We start from the raw sequence: 22,271 nt of genomic DNA, 5'->3' as shown, positions 1-22,271 counted from the left end.
ATTAAAACCCTAGAATTCTAAAAACCCTAATCTCGCAAGTTCTCTATTACTATCATACTACTTTTCCCCTCACTTCACAAATACTCTTTAACCCTAGTCTATTCTTTTGAAGTTCTTGGAGGTACGAAGAAGGAGGGAAGTCCATAATCGGCCAAAACGGAGATCTAGCAAAAAAGAGAATAGTTAGTTTCCTAAGCACTTAGTTAAATCACTTTTCCTTTCTTGTTGAAATAACTTTAATCAATTAATTAGTGTTGTTTGATCACTTTAAAATGGTTTTTTTAATTAATTAATTCATGTAGTATTCTCTCGTTAAATAAAGACTAGAATTGAATAATTAAATTGTTGTTTTATCACCTAAGTCTGGGCGAATATTGTTTATTTTATTTTTTTCACGAATTTAATTAAAAAAAATAGCGACATTCGTTGCAGTGTATACTTTTTGTGATTAATGCTTGTAAATAAAATAAACTAACTTAGTTTTTAGGAATTGCATTGCATATATTATTTGGTAATAAAATTGTTAAAAAGGAAGAGCTTGTAGAGGCCGCACTAGGGCTAGGATTGCGATTCTCAAAGAGAACGTTTTTCTAGTACCCTCGCTCCCGAACTCATTTCTGGTTTAGTAGACCAATTTGGGCATGGGAAAACTTATGATTCATACTAATTATCCCTTGAACACTACTTGGGAGAAAGGTATGAACGAGGTTTATGAGTTTTCCTAAAACTCATTGGCGACTCTCTATTGGTTTCTTATAAAAAAAAAAGGTAATGGCAAACTCAATTTTAATTTAAGGTCTCCCAAACAGTCAGAAATTCAAATCCTAACACACCTTAAAAAAGTGTAAAGTCCTAGGCTTTTAAAGGGTTATGGGCATAGAGGAAGTGAGATCCCCAACGACGGGCTACCCTCCTCACACAATGAATCAAAAAAAATTGTTCATGTTACTATTCACCTACCCCACCTCAATTTATCTTTTACTAAAAATTAAAATACATACATAATTTACAATATATTAATCTCATGTGATATGTAATTGATTATTATTACCGTTATTATTATTGAAATTAGTTACACTTAGTATTAGGAAATTACGATTAGCGTTATTTGCGTGCAAAATTAATTAGCTACAACTATTGTAATTAGCGTTGTTAATTGTTTGCGATTAGCACAATTAGCGTTATTAATTAATTCGTTAATTTAAATGCGAATACAAATTTTTTTATTAATTGAAAATTTGAAAAGAAAAAAAAAAACCACCCAAGTGCATTAGACATAACACATGCTTAACCGTTAATAGAATTGAAATCTAATTGTTATTTTTCTCGTTACGCCTAAATTTTCTCCAAATGTGTTCAACTAAATCGTGTTTTAATTGCAAGTGAGCTTGTTGATCTTCAATCTCTGTTCTTCGTTGTAAGTATATGTTGATGTCTACCACATGTCCACATGCTCATTATGATACTCGAAAGCATCCTCGTTGGAACCACTTTGGCTCTTAATGATGTGAAACGTGTCGGAGTTGTTCAAATGCGTATCTTGGCCATCTTCAACGATCATATTGTGCAATATGATGCATGATAACATAATCTTGTGAAGTATATATTTAAACATCCCAAGCAAGAGACGATTTCTGAATTATAGCAAATCAAGATTGTAGAACTCCAAAAGTTCGCTCAACATCTTTCCTCGTTGCTTCTTGATGTTGTGCAAACAATTTATGTTTCTGAGTCTGCGGACTAGTGATAGACTTCACAGAAGTAGCCCACTTCGGATAAATAACGTCAGTAAGGTAATACCCCTTGTTGTATTAATAACCATTAACAACAAAGCTCACAGGAGGAGTACGCCCCTCCAACACATCCTCAAACACAGGAGATTGGTGTAGCACGTTTAAGTCATTGTAAGTACCCGGTATCCCGAAAAAAAATGTCAAATCCACAAGTCTCGATCACCAACAACCTCTAGTATAAGAGTGGCTACCCCTTTTCTGCCTGGATATTCTCCTTTTCATGCCGTCGGACAATTTTTCCACTCCTAATGCATACATTCAATGCTTTCAATCATGCCTGGAAATCCACGCTCCTCTCCGATTCATAATAGCCTTTCCATATCATTACCATTTGGTCCCTCAAGTACTGATCACCGAATTGGTTGACGACACCTTCGGTAAACTATTCTAATGCCAACTTCGCAGTACTTTCGCTTATTCTTATGTACTCGTCATAAGCGTCAGCGGCTAAACCGTAAGACAACTGCCTAATTGCTGCAGCGCACTTTTGTAGTGCAGACAAGCCTAGCCTATTACTACTACTACTATTACTACTATTACTATTACTATTACTATTATTAGTACTAGTAATACTAGTAGTACTAGTACTATTATTACTACTTGTAGGGAATTTTTCAACTCATCTTTGAGCCATACTGTGGTTCATGCTTTTAGGCATGGCGGCATTCCAAGGAAAAGAAGCTAGAGATAAAAGAGTCGCCAACAAGTTTTAGGAACTTTTAAACCGTTCACGGGTGTGAAGGTTATAGCCCTTTAACGATCACGGAGATCGCTAACCCCATAGTGGTCCAGAACCATGACTGGATATTTGAGGATGATGGTACGAACCCAACTTAAAAGATATTGAACCCGCCCTAAATAGGCCTCTGCTTAATTCTTATGATATTCATGTGCGTTTTTCGATCAACATACATATATCAAATTAATCCTAAATCTGTTTAATCTATGTTGGTTGATTATTAATGCACAATTAAATCTATTATTGGTGATCACTTGAATTAAAATCATATTATCCTAAATTCAAATTATTAGTTATCTTATTAGGCGTGATTTCAAGTACAGATTCCCTTTAAACCTGCAAAAAGGGGCGTGAACAAGCAATAACAATAAATCATGAATAATCAAGCAACATATAATTAATATAACAATCATCATCATGACAACATCATCAAAACATTGTTGGAAAGCTCTTTTCAAACTCCATCCAACTAAACAATAATTGGACTGAGATTATGGACCAAAATAATCTGGTTTGGACGTTTTTATAATTGGACACGAAGCAAATGATTTTAGGGACACGAAATGAATTATTTTGGGTTTAAAGACACGAAATAATTGATTTTGGATTTAAAACATTTTAGGAAAGGATAGGGACATGGTCAAGGCTTAAGGGAACTGCACGAGACTATTCAACTCTTTACCGAACTCGTTAATCAAAGACGTGAAAGGTACTCATCACTGGGTTTGGTTTTTGAGGAAACACAATCAGGTGTCTACACTACTATTACTAGTACTAGTAATACTATTACTACTATTACTAGTACTAGTATTACTATCTACTATTACTATTATTATTATTATTATTATTATTATTATTATTTATTATTATTAAAATCATAATTATTGTTATTATTATTATTACTATTATTATTATTATTACCGCATTGTTATTATTATTATTATTATTATTAATATTATTATTATTATTATTATTATTATTATTATTAACAAGCGCATACTGATGAGTCATATTTATATAGGATTTATAGGCACGTTTATGCTACTTTTATAGTTGCTTTTTAGGTCTTTTTGTTGTTTTTTAGGTCGCAAATGTATAAGTTGTTTGTTTTGTACTCTATTACGCTATGTTTGTGTTTTTCTTAATGTTTCAGGTGATTTTATAGTCATTTGGACGCTTTCGAAGTGTTTGGAGTTGATTCGGATGATAGTTGGATGGAAGCCGATGAATTGAGTTTATTAACTAAAGATCCCATGTTCGTGGATGTTGATTTTGATTATAGTGTGCATGGAAAATGGACATAGCATTCACAAGGATCACTATGTGCCTTTCCGAATCGAATTTGAGTTGAAAACGAAGTTAAATGATGATGAACGATATGTCAAAACTGATCTTTGTTCACTCTTTTGACCATAACTTGAGTTCTACGAATCGGATTGAAGTGATTCAAGTTGTAATGGAAACTAGACTTGAAGAGCTTTCCAACAATAGGTCACACGTCTATATGCAATCTTTGCATCAGAAGTTACAAGCCTGTGAAGTCAACGGTACGCCCAGCAGCGAGTGAGCGAGAGCTCGCGGGCTAGCTCGCATATGCTGAGAGCAACAGCAGCCCTGAGCGAGAGCTCACTCGCCAAGGAGCTATAGCTCGCTCCTGCACTCCTTCACGCAAGCACCGAGCGATAGCTCGCTCACTAGTGAGCTATAGCTCGCTGGTGCAGCGATGCCTTATTGAAGTCCAACAACGTGCCAACATATATGGACCATCATGGCTGCTCGTTAAGGCTTGGTTCTTGGGTCGGATGGCCATCTTTATCGAGCATCGTCGCGCCATGTCATCTTCTATCGTCAAATTGTTTGACAACTTGTGTAATTTATATTTTCTTATTTATTTTCTTTGTTTATTTTTAGATTAGAAATTAAGGAATTATAAATACTAAGGAGATTTATTTTCTCCTTATGCTTTTTATTATTGTTTTACGTTCGTTTTCTTTTCTCTCTAGCCATAGTTTCTCTTGGGCAATTCGATGGATTTTTCCATGGATTGCTCTTGAGTTTGTTACATTAATTCTTAGAGGTATTTTATTTCTCTCTTTTAATTATGATTTCTTTATTAGATTTAGATTTAATTATTTATTTCATGCTTGACTAGTTTATTTCTAGGGTTTGGGAATCCATGTTTATACTATGAATCTTGATTGATGTTATTGATATTTTGATTGTTCATATCTCTAATTAATAGTGTTATATTGTTAATTTTGCAACCTGATCAATTGTTTGATTAATTATTGTTAATAAGATTTTGAATCGAAAGATCTTACTTTTAGAGGCTTACCTACAATTAGTAATTTTGATTATGTTAGCGACAGAACTACATATGTTGAATTGAGAGCGTTAAGACCCAACCGTAGGCTTAGCAATTGCTCTAGACACTTGATTAATTGAATTGTTGATGGTATTTTGATAGATTTAGAACTATAAACATGGTGAACCATAACCCTAGGTCTTTTTATTATTTTATTCCTATTTTAATTTACACTACTTTTCTATCTCAACATTGTGACATTGTTTAGTTCCTCCAAATTCTTGGAGGTTAGATTATATAGTCATCTCTTTGTGGATTCGACCCTACTTACCCTACTACATTGTTAGTTGGTTTTGTTAGGAAATTATTTTTGACAGGTGTACGACAACCTATCACATACCATTGGTTAGGTGAATGAAAACATAAATAGATGTGTACCATCTTTAACATATCTAAATAGTAGAAAGATAAAAGACAAGAGTTTAACATCTTTAAATTATTACAAGCACATATCTAAATTAGAACATAATTAGATAAGAGTTTAACATCTTGGTTAACTAACCATCTACTTCCATATGATCTACATTGTCATCATCTTCATTGCCGCTTTCATCTTCATTGTCATCACCTTCATTGTCGCTTTATGTTCGATTAGCCCTCCAAATTCGGCGTGCTATACGATGTAGGTCGCACTAAGGTGCAAACATAGTTGAATCTGCTACTCCTTGATTTGTATCATGTTAAATGATTGGTATGCCAAGCGTATGCATCCGAATAAAATTATGTAGTGTGCAAGTGGCTACAATGATTGGCATTTGACTCTTTAGTGACACTTGTGGCATGTTATCTAATATACTCCACATTTTCTTCAACTGTCCAAACGAACATTCCAGCTTCATTCTTAACGATGAATGTAGGTTATTAAAATGTTTCTTTTAATCCTCTAGGTGCTGATTTTCTAAATTTAGGTATATGTACTCTTACTCCCCCGATGTACGGCGACATATATCCAAGAGTATTTGGATATGCCGAGTCCACCAAGTAATATTTTCTAGAAATATATAGATGTTAGTATATTTATACAAAATAAATAAATAAAATATATATTTAATACATAATAGAGGAATTAGAGTCTACCCGGAAGTGGATGGGAAAATTAAATTTTAAATCGCCTAAACTGTCTTTCCACACTATGGTATCATGAACACTTCCTTCCCAACCATAATCTCATATACTAGCTCCCAATTGAATCTACTTGGTTTATTAGTATTATAACAAACCTTCTTTGATCATTTTTTTAGTCAAATAAACAATTGACCTTTTTTTTGGAATAATTAACCATATCTAGCTTTAGCCTACTGATTTAGCTCTAACTTTAGTCAAATTAGGATGAAAAATAAAAATCCCAAAAGTGTGAAATAAATAAATTGCCATACAGTTGACACCCATATTGCATTCACCATTTCACCTTGATATTTTAGCCTTTTTTTAATTATCAATATTCTGACAATTTAATTAAACAAGGGGGTGGTGTTAAGTCGGGGGTGGTGTTAAATCGACGGTGGTGTTCATTCATTGATACAAGTTCACACTGAAGCCGTTCACTCCTACTACTTAATTTGATTTATTCATTCAATTCACTTATTCATTCATTATACATTATACATACAAATATCATATTATACATACAATTATTAAAACAACATATACTCTTATCAATTTTTCTGGGAATCTGATTTTGACAATTATTAAAGAAAATTCATACAAAAGTCATATTCATTCAATTTATAAAAATCAAATTCAATTTATAAAAATCAGATTCATACAAAAATCAAATTAATACAAAAATCATAAACCCTAACTCCTTAATTTGACAGATAAATAACAAATAATCAATTTCAAGCAACATCCAAACTAATTTTATAGCTTAAATCATATAAACAACTAATTTAAGCAAAGAATCAACCCAACAAGTCACGAAGAATAAGAAATCTAAAACTTTAAAATCAATATTTAAGTATGAAAGTTTGAAATTCTGTTACCTGAAATTGAGAGGATGGATTGCCGGCTGAAGTCCGGCGGCTGGAAGGGCGGCGGGTCGGCAGGCGGCTGCAGTTCTGGGTGACAGACTTTGAATTGAACCTGCTTGTAGGCTTGTAGCTGTTGATATTATGTAGTACCAAATTAATTTATTTTTTTTCCAACTTTAAGAAAAGTGTATGGGAAATTGGGGATATTAATGTGAATAGTTCTTTGCCAACATTTTACCACAAAATTAGCTGTTGGGTATAGGGATGACAGATTTTATGAATTTTTTGAGTTTTTTTTTTTTTTTTTTTTTTTTTATAACGTTAGAAAATGTGTTAAATAATATAAACTATTAATTACTATCATAAAATATTAGTTATTATTATCAATTGATATTATATATTCATTATTATTATTATTATTATTAAATATTAATTATTATTATTATTATTATTATTATATTATTATTATTATCTTTTATTACTGTATTAGTTTTTTTTTTTGAAAGATCTTATAATATTAGTTACTAGATGGAAGCCAATGCAATGCACGATTTTTTCATTTAAGATTTTTAATTATTTGATTTATAGTATTTAATAATTTCAGACAAAATTACAAAATTTTAATGTATTTTTTTTTTACTATAATTTATAATGAATTTATTAAATATAAATATATTGTAAATATGGTATTTTTTCCGTTATATAAAATCTTTAATGTGAAATGATAATTTTTTTAAAAATTTAAATCCTAAATCATTATTCATTGTTTTACAATATCTTTTATTTTGATAGAATTACCAGCCTCGTCCACAACCAACCTACTAGATCAATGGATAAATTGAACCGTGAAATTTTTTTAATTTAATTATAATTAACGAACATCTAAGATTTTTAATTATTTGATTTATTGTTTATCATTTAAATATTTTTTAGTATTTTTTTTTGGATTTCTTATACTCGTAGTGTTGAATTAATAAATTTATCTTTTCCTATATTTTTACTTTATTTTTTTTCATTAAAAAAATTTAATTCGTGGATTATAATCTACGTGGCATTAAAATTTTAGATATATCAAATCTAATCCGTTACTTTTATCTAGGTGGCGACATAATTTTTTCTTTCAAAAATAAAATGCAAATCTTTCTTCTTGCTCTCCAAAAATGCCTACTTTATATTTTATATATATATATATATATATATATATATATATATATATATATATATATATATATATATATAAAAGATTATTATTAAATACCAGTACTAATTATTATTATTAAATATAGGGAAATTATCAATGAGACCCTCCAGGTTTTGACTTCTATCAATGATACACATCATTAAACTTTCATTATCACCGGTACATCTAAACTTTTCCCTAAATACCTACCGTGACCTTAACCGTTAACTAAACGTTAATGAGGCTCTGTTGTCAGCGTTTTAAAGGTTAGGAGGGTAAAAATACTGCATTGCCCCTCTCATTTAATTTCCCTCCAAATTTCCCTTCCATTTTCCCCTCCTTTTTTTTTGTGAAATTTCCCCTACTTATACACCTTCCCTTCCTGTTTGCATTCCCCTTTTCCATTTACGCTCTTCTTTTCTTTTTGCTTTCATTTTTTTCTTCTTTGGAAAATCAATGGCTTCATCCGGCAGGGCTTCATCTTCAAGCAATAGAAATGGAAGAGGTGATTGGTTTAAAGTCATGAATTGCAACTGCCAACCTCCAAGATCTGCAGACTTTAGGTTTTCTAACTCTACAGCTAATCCTAGAAGGCCTTATTATAAATGCAGGTTATGTGAATTCTTCATGTGGGTGACTGAAGATCAAATTGTAAGGGACATAGGAGGGAGGCAAGGTTCCATGGCAGAAGCAGTGTCTGTACAAGCATTATGGGTAGAATTTGCAGAGTTTATGTACAAGACGGATGAATTTGCTGATTTTGTGTATTTGGTTGTGAAATTGGTTGTGGTGATGTATTTGGTGTTGTTGATTGTTGTTTTGAAATAGTTGCCTTTAAGTTGTTAGTACTAAATAAATTAACTAAGTTGTAGTTGGTGTTTTACTTTGAAATAAATGAAAGTGGTGTATTTTGGTATAATCTTGCAAGTTCTCCACTTAATTGTACTTTTTTAGTGCACAAAAATAATAGCAATTAAGTATTGAAACTTATTTCATACAAAAACTCATATATATCAATCTAGCAAGTAAGTAATGCTGCATTACTATACAAAAACTCATAGCAAGTACTGCTGCCAATTTAGTACTAAGTTCAATAATGAAATAAAACAAGTTCAATAGTACTTAAAGCTTATAAAACCTGTTCAAAAACCTACATAAGTTTGTTAAAAGTAAATGAAACACCTATGATATGATATAAGTTTAGATTGTGACAAGTCTTGTGGTTGACTTGCCAATTGTGATGATGAGAGCTCTGTTGCAGATGCTGCAGCTTTAGACTGAGTTGTAGTTTTCTTTGCAGCATTTGATTGATCCCTCACTTTTGGGTTTCTAACAACCATGGCCTGAATTGACTTAAGTTCCTTTCCAGTCAAACCCCCTTTGCAAGTTCTAGCATTGTGCCCTAAATTCCCACAGTTGCTGCATTTAATTGTTCTAGACCTCTTCCGTAGTTAGTGTTCACCCTCCTCTCTGTTCCTGCTTCTACTTGGCCTACCAACACCTCTCTTCATCTTTGGTGGATGAATGTGAGGGGGGTGCTTAGCATCAACAAGTGGTCACTGACTTGAATCAGGAACAGGGTTTATAACATAGTTATAAACTTGCTTGTAGGTTCTTGCAGTATACCAGGAGCTTACATAATTGTGAGGATCAACCTTAGCATGGAGCATTGCTCTCACTGCATGTCTGCAGGGGATACCAGAGAGTAGCCAAGCTCCACATGAGCAAATTTGGTGTTGAGACTTGGAGGAAACAGGGACTTCCCCTCATGTATCTCATACTCTCCTGGACTTGACTGAAAAGCTCTGCAGGTAGAGGTTGCTTTGCTAATTTCCCTGACCAGCTTTGCAATTTTGGGGCATAAATCGTTATCCTCCCAACTTTGTGCTCTCTCATGCCTTGAAGCAATCCTGACCATATAAACTCTTTTCATACCTGCCAATTATGCGAATTACAATTATTAAACACAAAATCAATTGATCTTTTATGAAAAGTAATAATGAGCCAAATGTAGAAATATTACCTTTAAGCAGGGTTAAGACAGGTCTGCACCTGTCAGCACCTAGTGTAGAGTTAAAACTCTCAACAAAATTAGAGGTGTTTGAGTCATTGCACACATTTGGATCGAACTTATGTTTGCTCCATTTTGACTGATCTCCTAAATCAGCAAACCAAGTCATAACATCATCTCCTCCTTCCTTTTGCAACTTTTCCATTGCTTTTCTGAAGGTAAACTAATTTGTTGCATTGCATGCCCTCTAGAACAAAGTATACATCAAAGGACCTGGGAATTCTTTTTTGTAATTCCTGCTCAAATGTCTGCAGCAATACCTCCTTTTTGCATCAGGCCATACTTGTGTCAAAGCAAGATCAACTTCCTGTTGGTGCAAGCCACAAAATACTCTGGGTTTAGTACTAAAAACTTATGTACAGAAAAGCTAATTTCAACAGGTAAGAAATGTATACCTTTTTTCTGTCAGATATAATTGTCCAATGTTGTCTGCTTGACTATGTTGTAAAGATGCCAGAAGAAATAAGCCCAACTTTCTTTGTCTTCAGCTTTCACTATGGCATATGCTATTGGATAAATTTCATTGTTGCCATCTAATGCAACTGTAGACAACAGAACACTACCATAGTTGCCCTTCAAATGTGCCCCATCAACCCCAATCAAAGGCCTGCAACCTCCCAGAAAACCCTTCCATTGTCTAGCAAAACTTATGAAAATACTTGAGAACAGATTGACCCTAGGAATGCTTTCACTGAGTTCCCAAGCTACAAATGCCTTTGACTCAGGATTAGTTAAGCATATCATGTCAGCATACCTTCGCATAAGAGAGTAAGACTCATCATGACCACCAAACAATTTTTCAATCACACACCTCTTCAGCCTGTACAATGAAGCTTGTTTCATATATATTCCAAACCTCTGAAATAGGAGTTCATTCAACGCTTTGCCTGGAATGTCTGGATCAGCCCTAATATCTTCCATCACCTTAGGAGCAGCCCACTTAACAGTACAAATAGGGTTGTAGGTTTCCAAACCCCTACAATTATGAACATCTGACCATATTTTTTTTATTGCCCATGTCTTACCATCAACTAACCTACTGGCATGTAATCTCCACTCACAACACTGTGCATAAAATGTCACAGTGTATCTCTTATTGTCTGCAGCAATAACATGTAAAGCAAAACCTTCCTGCACTGCATAATCTTTCAAAGTTTCCCTTAAATGAGCCTTGTCTATGAAAATCATCCAGGGTCTAAGTACAATCTTCCCAAATTTCACCTTTTCATACATTTCACCATGCCCATACAGCTGCTGAAAGTAGTCATCATCATTTATAAAACCAGACCAAAAACCCTGCTCCCAATTGTCTTCTATGTGGGGAACCTCTCCCATCTCAAACAACTCATCTTCTGGTACATCACCATCAGGGATGACTTCACCATCTGAATCTTCATCAGATACACCACCAATATCATCATAATCCCCATCATCACTGTCATCATAATCCCCATCATCACTCTCATCACAACCCCCATCATCACTGTCATCATAACCCCCATCACCACCAGAGTCACTAACAAAATTGACTCTTCTTCTAGCATTTGGTTCACTGCTTTTCTCAACCTGATTTGGCTTAGCACTGACTCTAACCTTAGCACCAGTCCAAATGCCCTTCCGAATTTGTGTACTCTTAGGAATTTTTCTAGAAAAAAGCAAGGGGTTAGTGGTTGGATTTAGACCTCTGGTGTTTGGACTAGATGAAAAAATGTCAGTAGGTTTCTTGGTAAGAACTAGTGTATTAAAAACAGTGTGTGGTGACATGGGAGATGGGGGTGACTTCTCACCGCCAGAACATATGGCTTTTGCCTTACCCTTGCCCTTTGCTGTACCACCAGAAGAACCAGCTACTTCCTTACCCTTACCCTTGCCTTTTGCTGTACCACCAGAAGAACAAGCTACTTCCTTACCCTTACCCTTAACCTTCTCCATGTACTTCTCAAACTCCTTCCTACCCTTAGTGTAATCTTTTGCAGACTGGTTAGCACTATTCAGTTCAAACTCCTCATGTAAATAAGTGAAGGTAGCATATGGGTCATAGTTTAAAATCCTACTGTCAAGCTCTTCTAATGAGGGGTTAATAGGAGATTCAGGAGTTGTTGCTTGAGGAGTTGATTGGTATGTTAGTCTCAATCTCCTCCTAGGTTGTAGCTTGCTCCTTCCATAATTAGAAGGGTGTGGAAGTGGAGTAACAGGGTTTGCATCATCAGCAGAAGGGTTAGAAGCTTGGTCAAAAGGATTGGCAGCTTGGTCATTAAGAGGTGGTGGTACATTTTCAGGTGGTGGTTGATTAAGAGAGGTGGTATATTTTCAGGTGGTGGTTGATTAAGAGGAGGTGGTACATTTTTAGGTGGTGGTTGATTAAGAGGAGGTGGTTCATGTAAAGCTTGGTTGGCTTGTTCATCAGCTATTTTTTCCCCCTAAACTCAGACACTAAATCATTCATGAAAGTTGAATTTACAGCAGTCCCAACCAAAATCTCATAAATATCAGCATCAGGGAAGGTCCTAAACATCCTAATTATCCCACCATCATCATCTATAGGCCAATGTTTGCCTTTATAAGCATAAGCAAAAATAGGGTTCAATAAAACTATTCCCTTTTTTTGTAATCTATCTTCAAATTCTATCATCAAATCCATGAGGTTGCAAGTAATAGGATCAACTTCAATGTCAACATTATGCACCTTATACTTAAATCTCAACACAACCTTGTCACTCATTCTGCAAAATCAGATTAAACTAATTTAAACCTATGTTCAACATGCAAACACAATTACACAAAAACACGCAAACATGACCATATAGAATTATATATCTAAAAAAATCTAGCTCGCAAACATGATCATATGGAAATCGAGAATAATTCAGAGCAAAATCCAACAACAATTACAAATTGTACCCATAACCAACAAATTACACAAGTATACATACATTAACTTAAACCTAACAATTTAAACCAAAAAAATCCAAAATTCCAGAGAGAAATAAGCACTAACCTTTTAAAATCCACAAAGTATCGCTAAATCTCTAAGGATTTTGCTTCACTCCAGCGTCAATTAGGGTCTTACAGAAAAAGAAGAACAGGGGAGAGAGTAAAGAAGATGAACGATCAAATTTTTTGTATTTAATGTTGTTGGTTGCGCTTGGAGAGAGGGTTAATGCATGGGGGGGCATTTTAGTCAAGCCAAGTCAGACCAACACAAAGCCTCATTACCGTTTATTTAACGGTTAAGGTCACGGTAGGTATTTAGGGAAAAATTTAGGTGTACCGGTGATAATGAAAGTTTAATGACATATATATTGATAAAAGTCAAAACCTGGAGGGTATCATTAGCAAAGCAGAGCAGATCTCAGCAGAGTAACAACTCAAAAGAACGGCGTCTGTGGAAATTATTACTCTGTATAAGGTTTACGAAAATCAGGCAGTCCTCTAATTCAATCGTCTCCGAACTTGTCTTGATTTTAGATTTTTAGTCGAATCATTCAAATTCAACATCTTTCTCTTTCAATTCAACTAGCTAAATTTCACATTCACTCTCCTATAAACCCTAATATCTCCCCTAATTCACAACTCAAAATTCAATTCTCTGAAACCCTAGAATTTCTCACATGGCGTCCAAGAAGAAAGAACCCGAGGTTTTCAATTTGCTGAATTTATACCAAGATGACGACGACGAAGAGGAAGACGAAGACGTCGAAAAGGAGAGAGAATCTGAATCTCAACCAAGAGAAGAATTGCGAGGTTCGAACAACAATGAAGACGAAGATATGAAGCTGAATGATGAAGTTGGCGCGTCTAATGCAGTTTCTACTACTACTACGACCTCTACTACTACACGATTCACCTCTAATTCGACAATGAAATGGAGCAGTTTAAAGCCGCCAACGCCGGTTCAGGCTCAGAGCTCTGTGCTGGATTCGGATGTGTCGCGGCAGAGGAGAGAGAAGCCGACAATTGTTGATTATGCGCATGATGATGTTGCTATGTCTCCTGAGGTATGATATAGTTCTATATTTTTGTTTTGTTTTTTGAATTTGGTTGTGAAATTTGTTTATGATGTCAATTTGGTGGGAGTTAGGATTATTCAATCGTCTGCAATTCGAATAGCCTGTGATTCGAATGCAGAGGGTGCTCTTATAGTGAGGATGGTGATGAGGAAAGTGTTAATTAGTTTATTAGTATTATAGATGAAGTAAGAAGTTGAGGATGATTTGGTGCATAAGATTCTAATTAATATGAATGTTTGATTCTTATGTTGTTATGGTTAATGAATGAGTTGCAGTGGTTTTTTGATTTCAGGATGGAGAGATATTAGGCACGAGTGCTGGTCGAGTCACGTACGGTGAAGAGCTCACGATTACTCATGGTATGGAGTGTGTATTTGGCAAGTTTTAGTAACATAACTTAAGCCTTATAGTTGTTTCCTGCTTAAAATCTGTTAGGTTGCAACTAGAATGCTAAAGTAGTCTTTTTAATGAGCAAGAAATATTGCAGATTTTCATTTATTTATTTATTTTTTATCTTTACAAATAGTAACATGATGGTACTTTTGATATTTGAAATGTGAAGGGATGGAGTGTGTATGATTTGTTTAGTATAAAAACATGTATGATGTATCCAAATAATTGACTCTATATGTTTTGTGCTTTGGTGCAGATATTCAACAGAGGACAATTGTAACTAATGTACAGATCATGACATCAAATAATCCGGTTGACTTTCCTCAGTTGTCTGCTCACGTAGATGTTTTACAACTTGATCATAGTGTGACGAAAGAATCAGAAGCTATGGTTGGGGAAGGTGTCAATCTCACTGGGGAGGACGGAATTGGTTCTGACCCATTACAAAAATTTCTGCGACCACCGCCAGAAGATGTGTGTTCAGATGAATTACAGGTCAGTATCTACTTCTACTAGGCCCCATAACATGTTCAATCTCATGTATAAGTTGTATTTTTTGCTTTTTAAAAAACTATTCATCATATATGAGTCTTGACAATATAACTGGGTTGCAAACATTAATGTTGGGTCCATTTTGGCAGCTTGAAATTGTACTTCCAAGCATTAAAAGACACCTGATTAATTTAAATAGATTGTCTCCAAAGTAACTTTTCTTAGAGAGGTAAGGGGCGGCCTGAAGGGAGCACGAGTATGTGGTAATGGCCCTAATGGGTAGGGAGGATACTTTATTGATCATGGTGAGAATTGAGCAGCATTCTTGCTTGTGGTGGATTGGAGAAGCATTGGCTGTGCTTCTTTGATTCTTATTTCTGTCGAGATGGGCCTTTTTGAAATTATAATTGATAAATTAATTTTGACATGGGTTTTATGGATCATATCTGATGCATAAACAAAAGCACCAATCAGGCTTGTCTGCTTACATGGTGCAAGAAGTTCAAAGCTTCAAACAAAGAACAGTAAATTCTAATTGCATTAGACTATACTTTGGAAAAATGTTTTCCTGTGGGTCTCTTGAAAACAGTAGGAGTCTAATGCTTGTTTATGTTCATATATCCATAGTTGGGTCTAATTTTTCGTTGTGTAATTTAGATACGCTCTACGTCTCTACGTCAACCCAGTCACTAAGAAGTTGAAAATTCCAATCATAATCTGCTATTTTTGGGTTAGGTTAACTTTTTCCAAGTCTAATTGTAATTATCTCTAATGTGCTCAAGTGTTAGCCAAGGATCCTGTTCTGCTTTCCAAAGGTTTATGTTAAGTCTTTTGTTTTTGCAGGAGAAGATCAATAGGTTTCTTGCACTGAAGAGGCAAGGAAAAAGCTTCAATGTAGAGGTTCGCAATAGAAAAGACTATCGAAACCCTGATTTCTTACGCCATGCTGTGAGGTATCAAGATATTGATGAGATAGGGTCATGCTTTAGTAGAGATGTATTTGACCCACATGGCTATGACGAGAGCGACTACTTTGATGCAATAGGTCGTTAACAATCTCTTAGAGCATATCTTTTTGCATCTGTCTTGCATGTAATTGTAGGTTTTTTTCGCTTTTTTTTTTTTTTTTTTTTTTTTTTTTTTTTTTTTTTTGCATTTTCTTGATTATATATGTGATGAAATTTTAGATGCAAGCCAGGCAACTTCTCCGTTTTGGCAATATTGAACATATACTTGTAATGAAATGTTTCAAGGATTCAAGTTTCGGATTGATGTGCATCTGGGTTCAGTGATCCATCTGTGTTTTATACATATGTATAAAATTGTACATGATATCTTGAGTGCTGTATTTTTTGGTGATATGCCTTATAGCCCTCCTTTTGTGCATTAATGATACTTTGTTTTGGTTTTTATTAATTGCATTCGCTTGTCACTTATCAAAAGGGAATTAAAAGGCTTAAACCAAATGCTGTTACTGTAAGAAATGCTAATATTGAAGTTCAGGGATATATCTAGGTCTCTTTTTTTTGTCATATCAGCTGGATATGATTAGCTCCTTTTAGATTCTGATATACTACTATGTGTTAGCGTCAATGTTTTTAATCTCTTCCAACTCTAGAAAACTCATTTTTGAAATTGTTTTGTTTGCTATTAATTTTGGATGATATCTATGCTTGAAATGCTGTAAAACTGGGGTTTATCATTTTGGAACATGTTTTTGTTAAATGCTTCTAAACTGAAATTGTTTTGTTAAGATTGCTGTGCAGTTAGAGTCAAGTCCTTTTTTTTTTTTTGGCAGTACTTGTTTCTGCTATTGGTAGATAAGCTATACAGTACATGATATCTTGAGAGCTTTTTTTTTTTTTGAGGTAGGGTGCACTGGCCTTCCTGTTAAGTGGTACTTCCCTGGTTTTTATTTGAAAAATCCTCATATCATCGAAAAAACCCAACCATTGATTAAACTGTTGTTCCTGTTTGTAATTCTCATTTCTAAGTATGGAAAATTTGCAAGTTTCCTTTGTTATTTAGTTTTTAGTCAGCTAGATACATTGTAGCTTCTTTGTAGAATGATGTGATATGCAATGGTTATAAATCTTCCCCTTCTCCCACCTTTACAAGCCTGCAATTACTACCTATGCTGCCATGTCCATAATACCCATGTGCTTATTCCCTATTTTCTGACAACAGAAGCTGATATGAAGCGTGAGATGGAAAGAAAGGAGCAAGAGAGGAAGAAAAATCAGAAGGTTGACTTTGTTTCTGGGGGAACACAAGCTGGAATGGTTTCTACCTCACAAAAAGTTATGCCTAGTCCAGGTGCTCTTTTAGTGCGTTATAACAAATGTGTTCGCTTATACTTCCTTTATTTCTGAATACATCATTCTGACTTTTTACCTTATACATATGCTAAACTAGACCACATTTTAATATTAATATGTGAATAACTGTTGTTATTTTAATTGTTGTGGTTTTATCTTAATTTACATTTTCAAATCATCAATCTATTTATAGTTGTTTTTCTTTCCCTTCCCCGAATATTTGATTGAAGTTATTAATGGTCAACATTGTGTGTTGGCATGCATGAAAATCAAACTTATGCAAGTATTGAGAAATAGATGAAGTCAAATACTTGATCTGTTCGCTGATCTGTTCACCAATATGTTTTATGCATTATATAATTGTTTCTTGTAATTTCTAAGCTGGAATTGACATTGTGTCCTTGCTAATGGTGGTCTCCAGGAGTTACCAATCTGCCTTCTTCCGGATCGCAGTCAGGTTCAGCTGACATGTTGACACGGGAGGGTCGACAAAACAAGAAATCAAAATGGGACAAGGTTTCATGCAATCTATAGTCTATAATTTAGTAGATACTTCTGTCTGGAAGTTTACTGAGTTGTTCTTAAATGGTTGGTTGGTTTTAGGTGGATGGCGATAGAAGGAATGTGACGGGCAGTGGGCAGGAGTCTTTATCTGCGATTGGAGCACATGCAGCACTCCTTTCTGCTGCTAATGCTGGAGCTGGATATGCTGCTTTTGCGTGAGTTTGCCTATACTGCTTGTCATTCATTCACTGATGTGCATGGTTCAGTGTTTCTAGATTTTTTAGGCCTCATAGTGCATTACAGATTTGTGCTTCAACTGATTTCAAAATCGAATCTCTTAAATCCTGATATAAATATAGTAGTTTGGCTGTTTAGACACTATAAACATCTTCGTCATGATAGAAGTACTCGCAAAGTAGGATCTTGAATATATCTTCAAGGCTTTGAGTTCCAAGGAGGTGAGCGAGGCGCTAGGTTAGGCCAATGAAGGTGTGGAAATCTAAATGTGTTTACACGTCCAATATGACTATGACATGGAAAGAAAAAGACATAATATGCCTGACACGATAGATTATATCAAGTTATGACAAGTTTTTTTGCAAATTTCCAACAAAGTGTTTTGCTATACAGAGTTACAGACTATCAAACTATCAATCAATCAATCAATCAATCAATCAAGCCTTAATCCCATAAGTGGGGTTGGCTACATGAACCAAATTTGATTATTCCGTGTGGTCATCCACAAGATATATTGGTTGCCAGAATAGGGAAACAATTATAGAAGTAGTAATTAAACATTAATTATTCTTCCTGCATTTTTTAGTGATTACATCATGTGCAGTTGATGCTTAACAATGCACAGACAGTTTGATTTTTTAGTTTTCTTTTAGCAAAATCATAAAAGATTTTACAAATTATGGTTAAGGGAGAGTTGGCGACTAATTTAGAAGTCAAATTGAGTCAACTGATAAATATTGGAGGAGGAATTTTTAATTCTTTCAACAAAAATTATGGTTTATTATTGTCAATAAATGTCATGGGATGTGACAAAGTTTTACACTGGCTGTCACTGGCCTACCAAAACCCTCCTCCTTTATCCAGACTTGGGATTAAGGCTTTGATTGATTGTCAATGAATCTCGAATCTTGTTTTTGGAAGAAATATCACTTATACTACCCGGGTCTTACTGATTTTTTCCATTTTTATTTTGGGTTTTATAAAACTTATTCCTATACCGTTAGGTTAGTTGGTGATATTCATACAATCCCTTTTCCTTATACTTTCTTACCACAAAAAAAGGTTAATGTTGACTCTTTTAAGCACACTTTATTATGTTTGTTAAAAGTCAATGTGGACAAATAGTGGGATTGAGGAACTACGAGTATATGAAGAAAAAGTACTCTACCTGTTTCTGGGCTGTTAGTTTCTGAAACGTTTTGAAAAAAATAAAATAAAAGTCAGGCTTTAAAATGTTTCTAAGCTTCATATAGTGTAAATACTATGTGAGAGGTGTTTGAACTTTGGTGTTCAAGAATTATTTTGCTATTTTGGGTGAGGTATATTCCATTGACTGGAAAATGATGCAGCGTCCTTGTGGAGGGACTCGGACACCTACGAACCTATGGTTTATTGGTGGTCCATACCCTCCTGGCAATACTGATCCCTATATTTTCTATATCTTAACATCACAACGTAGTTTCTACAATTTATCATGGATAATGAAAATTCTATATTTCTATCAATAATGGCATATCAAACAAGGTATTAATAGTGTGCTTAGTATTATGCTTGTGTTGAGAAATCAAGTTTGTTTTTTTTTGAAAGCTGTTGAGGAATCAAGTATATACGGAACAATCCCTAATTTAGTGGCACATGCTGGGTTCATGATCATTACTCTCTCTCTCTCTCTGTTTTTTTTTTTTTTTTTTTTTTTTTTGGGGGGGGGGGGTAAAATCTTTCATTTTGGAAGTGAATAGCTTTGCTAGGTGCATCTCAAATCATCCTTAATGTCTGCCATTTTTATGCTGGTGATTGGTGATAACCTGGAGAATAAGTTAATCGACACCCTGTGACCTGGCTCTTATGTGAACGAGTTAATAGAAGCTGACAAAATAGAAGTCTGCAGTTTTTTTGATGGATTATATAAATATTTAATTGACAGTTGCTTGGATTGTGTATATGCTCGTTTTGACATCAAATGATTGAAGTGATAATTTTGTCAAGGTATTACTGCAATCTGTTGGTAGTGGCACATTTCTTTAACTTAAGAGATTGAACAAGAATGAGAATGTATCCTGTGATGTGCTGTATAGGCTTTTAAGACTGATTGATAAAGGCTTCCTAAATCCCATCAAAGTGAGTGTGGTAGGTATCAATATGGATGAGGATTGGGTATTAAATGGCTGTGTTAGTCTCTGGCTGTCTGTTAGACGCTTATGAGATTAAGTTATATTAAGGTATACTTTTAGGTCTCCAAAGTGTGATAGTTACCTAAATTTGTGGTAAAAATGTTATGTAGGTATGGCTCTTGATAGTCCTTGTGGCTCTTGCTGTGATGATTGTATCATAGAGTATAAGCCATAGAATATTGATCCTTTGTCACAGGTGCTCTGAATTCTGGCTCTTTTTGGAGTTCCAACAGATCCATGGTAGGAAAACACATGTGATGTTTAGTTATTTACCTATTAAGGGTTTTTGTTGAAGCCTGGTAAATGAAATCTCCAAGAGGCTTTGTCATTAATCATCTATCATCTGTAGCATGCTGATCATCTTTTTCTTTGGGGTTATTTCTGGTAGTCCTAGAAAAGTAGGATAAAGTGCTGGGCTTAATTCACAATGCACGACTGCACGTATAAACTCTCCTGGATGGAATATCTCTGCTCCAGTGCTTTGTGGACCCTCTTTAGTCTACTCGCCTAAAAGGATCAAAGTTAAAAATAGGTCTCATGAGTATAATTTGATATTGCACTGTTCAAGTTTTCATGTGGCTTAATCTATATTTTTCTTAAAGTTATGCATCTGGTATAGCAGTATAGCACTGTGTTTTACACTTTTACCGTTAGTCAAATAATTATTATATCAAGGCTTCTAGTCGAATAACAGTAGAATATTGAAGTCCTTGTGTTCACCTGATATGAAGACATTGAATTTTATGCCAGCTGTAGATTTGAAGATGGTTTTCGTATAGTACGAGTGATTTGCTGGGCTGACCATGGTTTGACTGTATTCTTTGTTTACTGACATTGACTCCTGGTACCTTGGGCTAATATCTGACCCTCACAAAATTTCAGGCAACAAAAACGTCGGGAAGCAGAGGAGAGAAGAACAAGTGATAGGAAGGCAGAGAGGAGAACATGAATCCTTTGTTTTTCTGGCTATAATTTTAGCGACTAACAAGAACATCAGAAAAGAGCAAGGAGATTGTTTGCAATCCAATGTTATGAATCTGTCGACTGTTGTGCATCGGTGAAAACTCAGCATGATGGTAATGACAGATAAGCTTCTAGGTGGTCTAGCACTCTAGGATTGTTGGTTATCATGGTACTGAGGAGGCTTGCAAGAATATCCCGTTAGGTGAACTACCTGAAACTAATGGTATTTTTACTTTCAGTATCTGAAATTGACCCATTGGTTTGTGTGAATCTTGGAAAGCGAATTACCTAGAAAATGGCCAAATTATAATTTGTTTTATAGGTTGTCCTTGATATGATATATCTGGCAAGAAGAAATGAGGTATATTAAGCCATTGTGCCATTATTTTTTTCCCCCGGCAAGCACGTGTTTCTGAGCTGCTTGTATATACAAATTATGTATTTCCTGTTTGAATTTTTGAGAGTGGGCAAAGCCCCTTGTCACTTTATAAGTGCTTTTAGCTGTAATATGAATGATTGCGCAATGCTTAGTGGATGAAACACATTACAAATGAAAGCACATTGGCACAAGAATGCCTTATCCTAATCTTGTAGCATCATGTACAAATTAGAACAGGAAAGTAGATCATGACTCTCAGATTCAATTGAAATTGTGAGATCTGTGCTACACTCCTTGCTTACCACATCATCTTCCAAAATAAAATCTTCAGAAGAGTGTCACTCCGTAAGTCTCAACACCCTTGTAAATTTAAGTTTGGAATAATCTCCATGGAAGAGTTAAAGTTTTACGAGAACTACGAGTTATCATCTCATCTAAAGCTCGACTAAATGGAAAACACTTGCGGCTTGTTGCTTAAATATGGAGGGTGGTTCTATTTTAACTACAGGGCTTGAATAGTTTGGAAACTTGTTCAACCTCTGGTGATGCATGATAAATTGATAATGACCCTATCTGGTCCTGTATTGTTTGGCTTGAATCAATATTTTACGAAGTCCTCCCATTTTCTAAAGAAAACCAGTCAAGTTCCCCAATTGAACGTCAGATGTGCCTGGTGTGTAAAATTG

At 34.7% G+C, this 22,271-nt stretch overlaps 1 protein-coding gene and 1 long non-coding RNA gene across 2 annotated transcripts; one reads left to right on the top strand and one right to left on the bottom strand.

Annotated features, from left to right (window-relative positions):
• Window positions 1-5,252: 5,252 nt before the first annotated feature.
• LOC110730612 lies at window positions 5,253-7,238 on the bottom strand. Its single transcript, XR_002513106.1, has 2 exons — window positions 6,880-7,238; window positions 5,253-5,888 (listed from the first exon to the last, which is right to left on the bottom strand). It is a non-coding gene; the product is annotated as an uncharacterized LOC110730612 (long non-coding RNA).
• A 6,274-nt stretch (window positions 7,239-13,512) lies between these two features.
• On the top strand, window positions 13,513-21,792 carry LOC110730611. The gene is made up of 8 exons (XM_021910436.1): window positions 13,513-14,116; window positions 14,421-14,487; window positions 14,778-15,016; window positions 15,857-16,058; window positions 17,201-17,329; window positions 17,753-17,847; window positions 17,935-18,050; window positions 21,126-21,792. The coding sequence occupies exons 1-8, from the start codon at window positions 13,730-13,732 to the stop codon at window positions 21,190-21,192; spliced, it is 1,302 nt and encodes a 433-aa protein (XP_021766128.1). The 5' UTR covers window positions 13,513-13,729; the 3' UTR covers window positions 21,193-21,792.
• The last annotated feature ends 479 nt before the right edge of the window (window positions 21,793-22,271 follow it).

This window comes from Chenopodium quinoa, unplaced genomic scaffold (assembly GCF_001683475.1).
Source record: "Chenopodium quinoa cultivar QQ74 unplaced genomic scaffold, ASM168347v1, whole genome shotgun sequence".
NCBI lineage: Eukaryota > Viridiplantae > Streptophyta > Magnoliopsida > Caryophyllales > Amaranthaceae > Chenopodium > Chenopodium quinoa.
The sequence above is the reverse complement of the archived record's forward strand: the minus strand, read 5'-3'. Positions and strand labels throughout refer to the sequence as shown.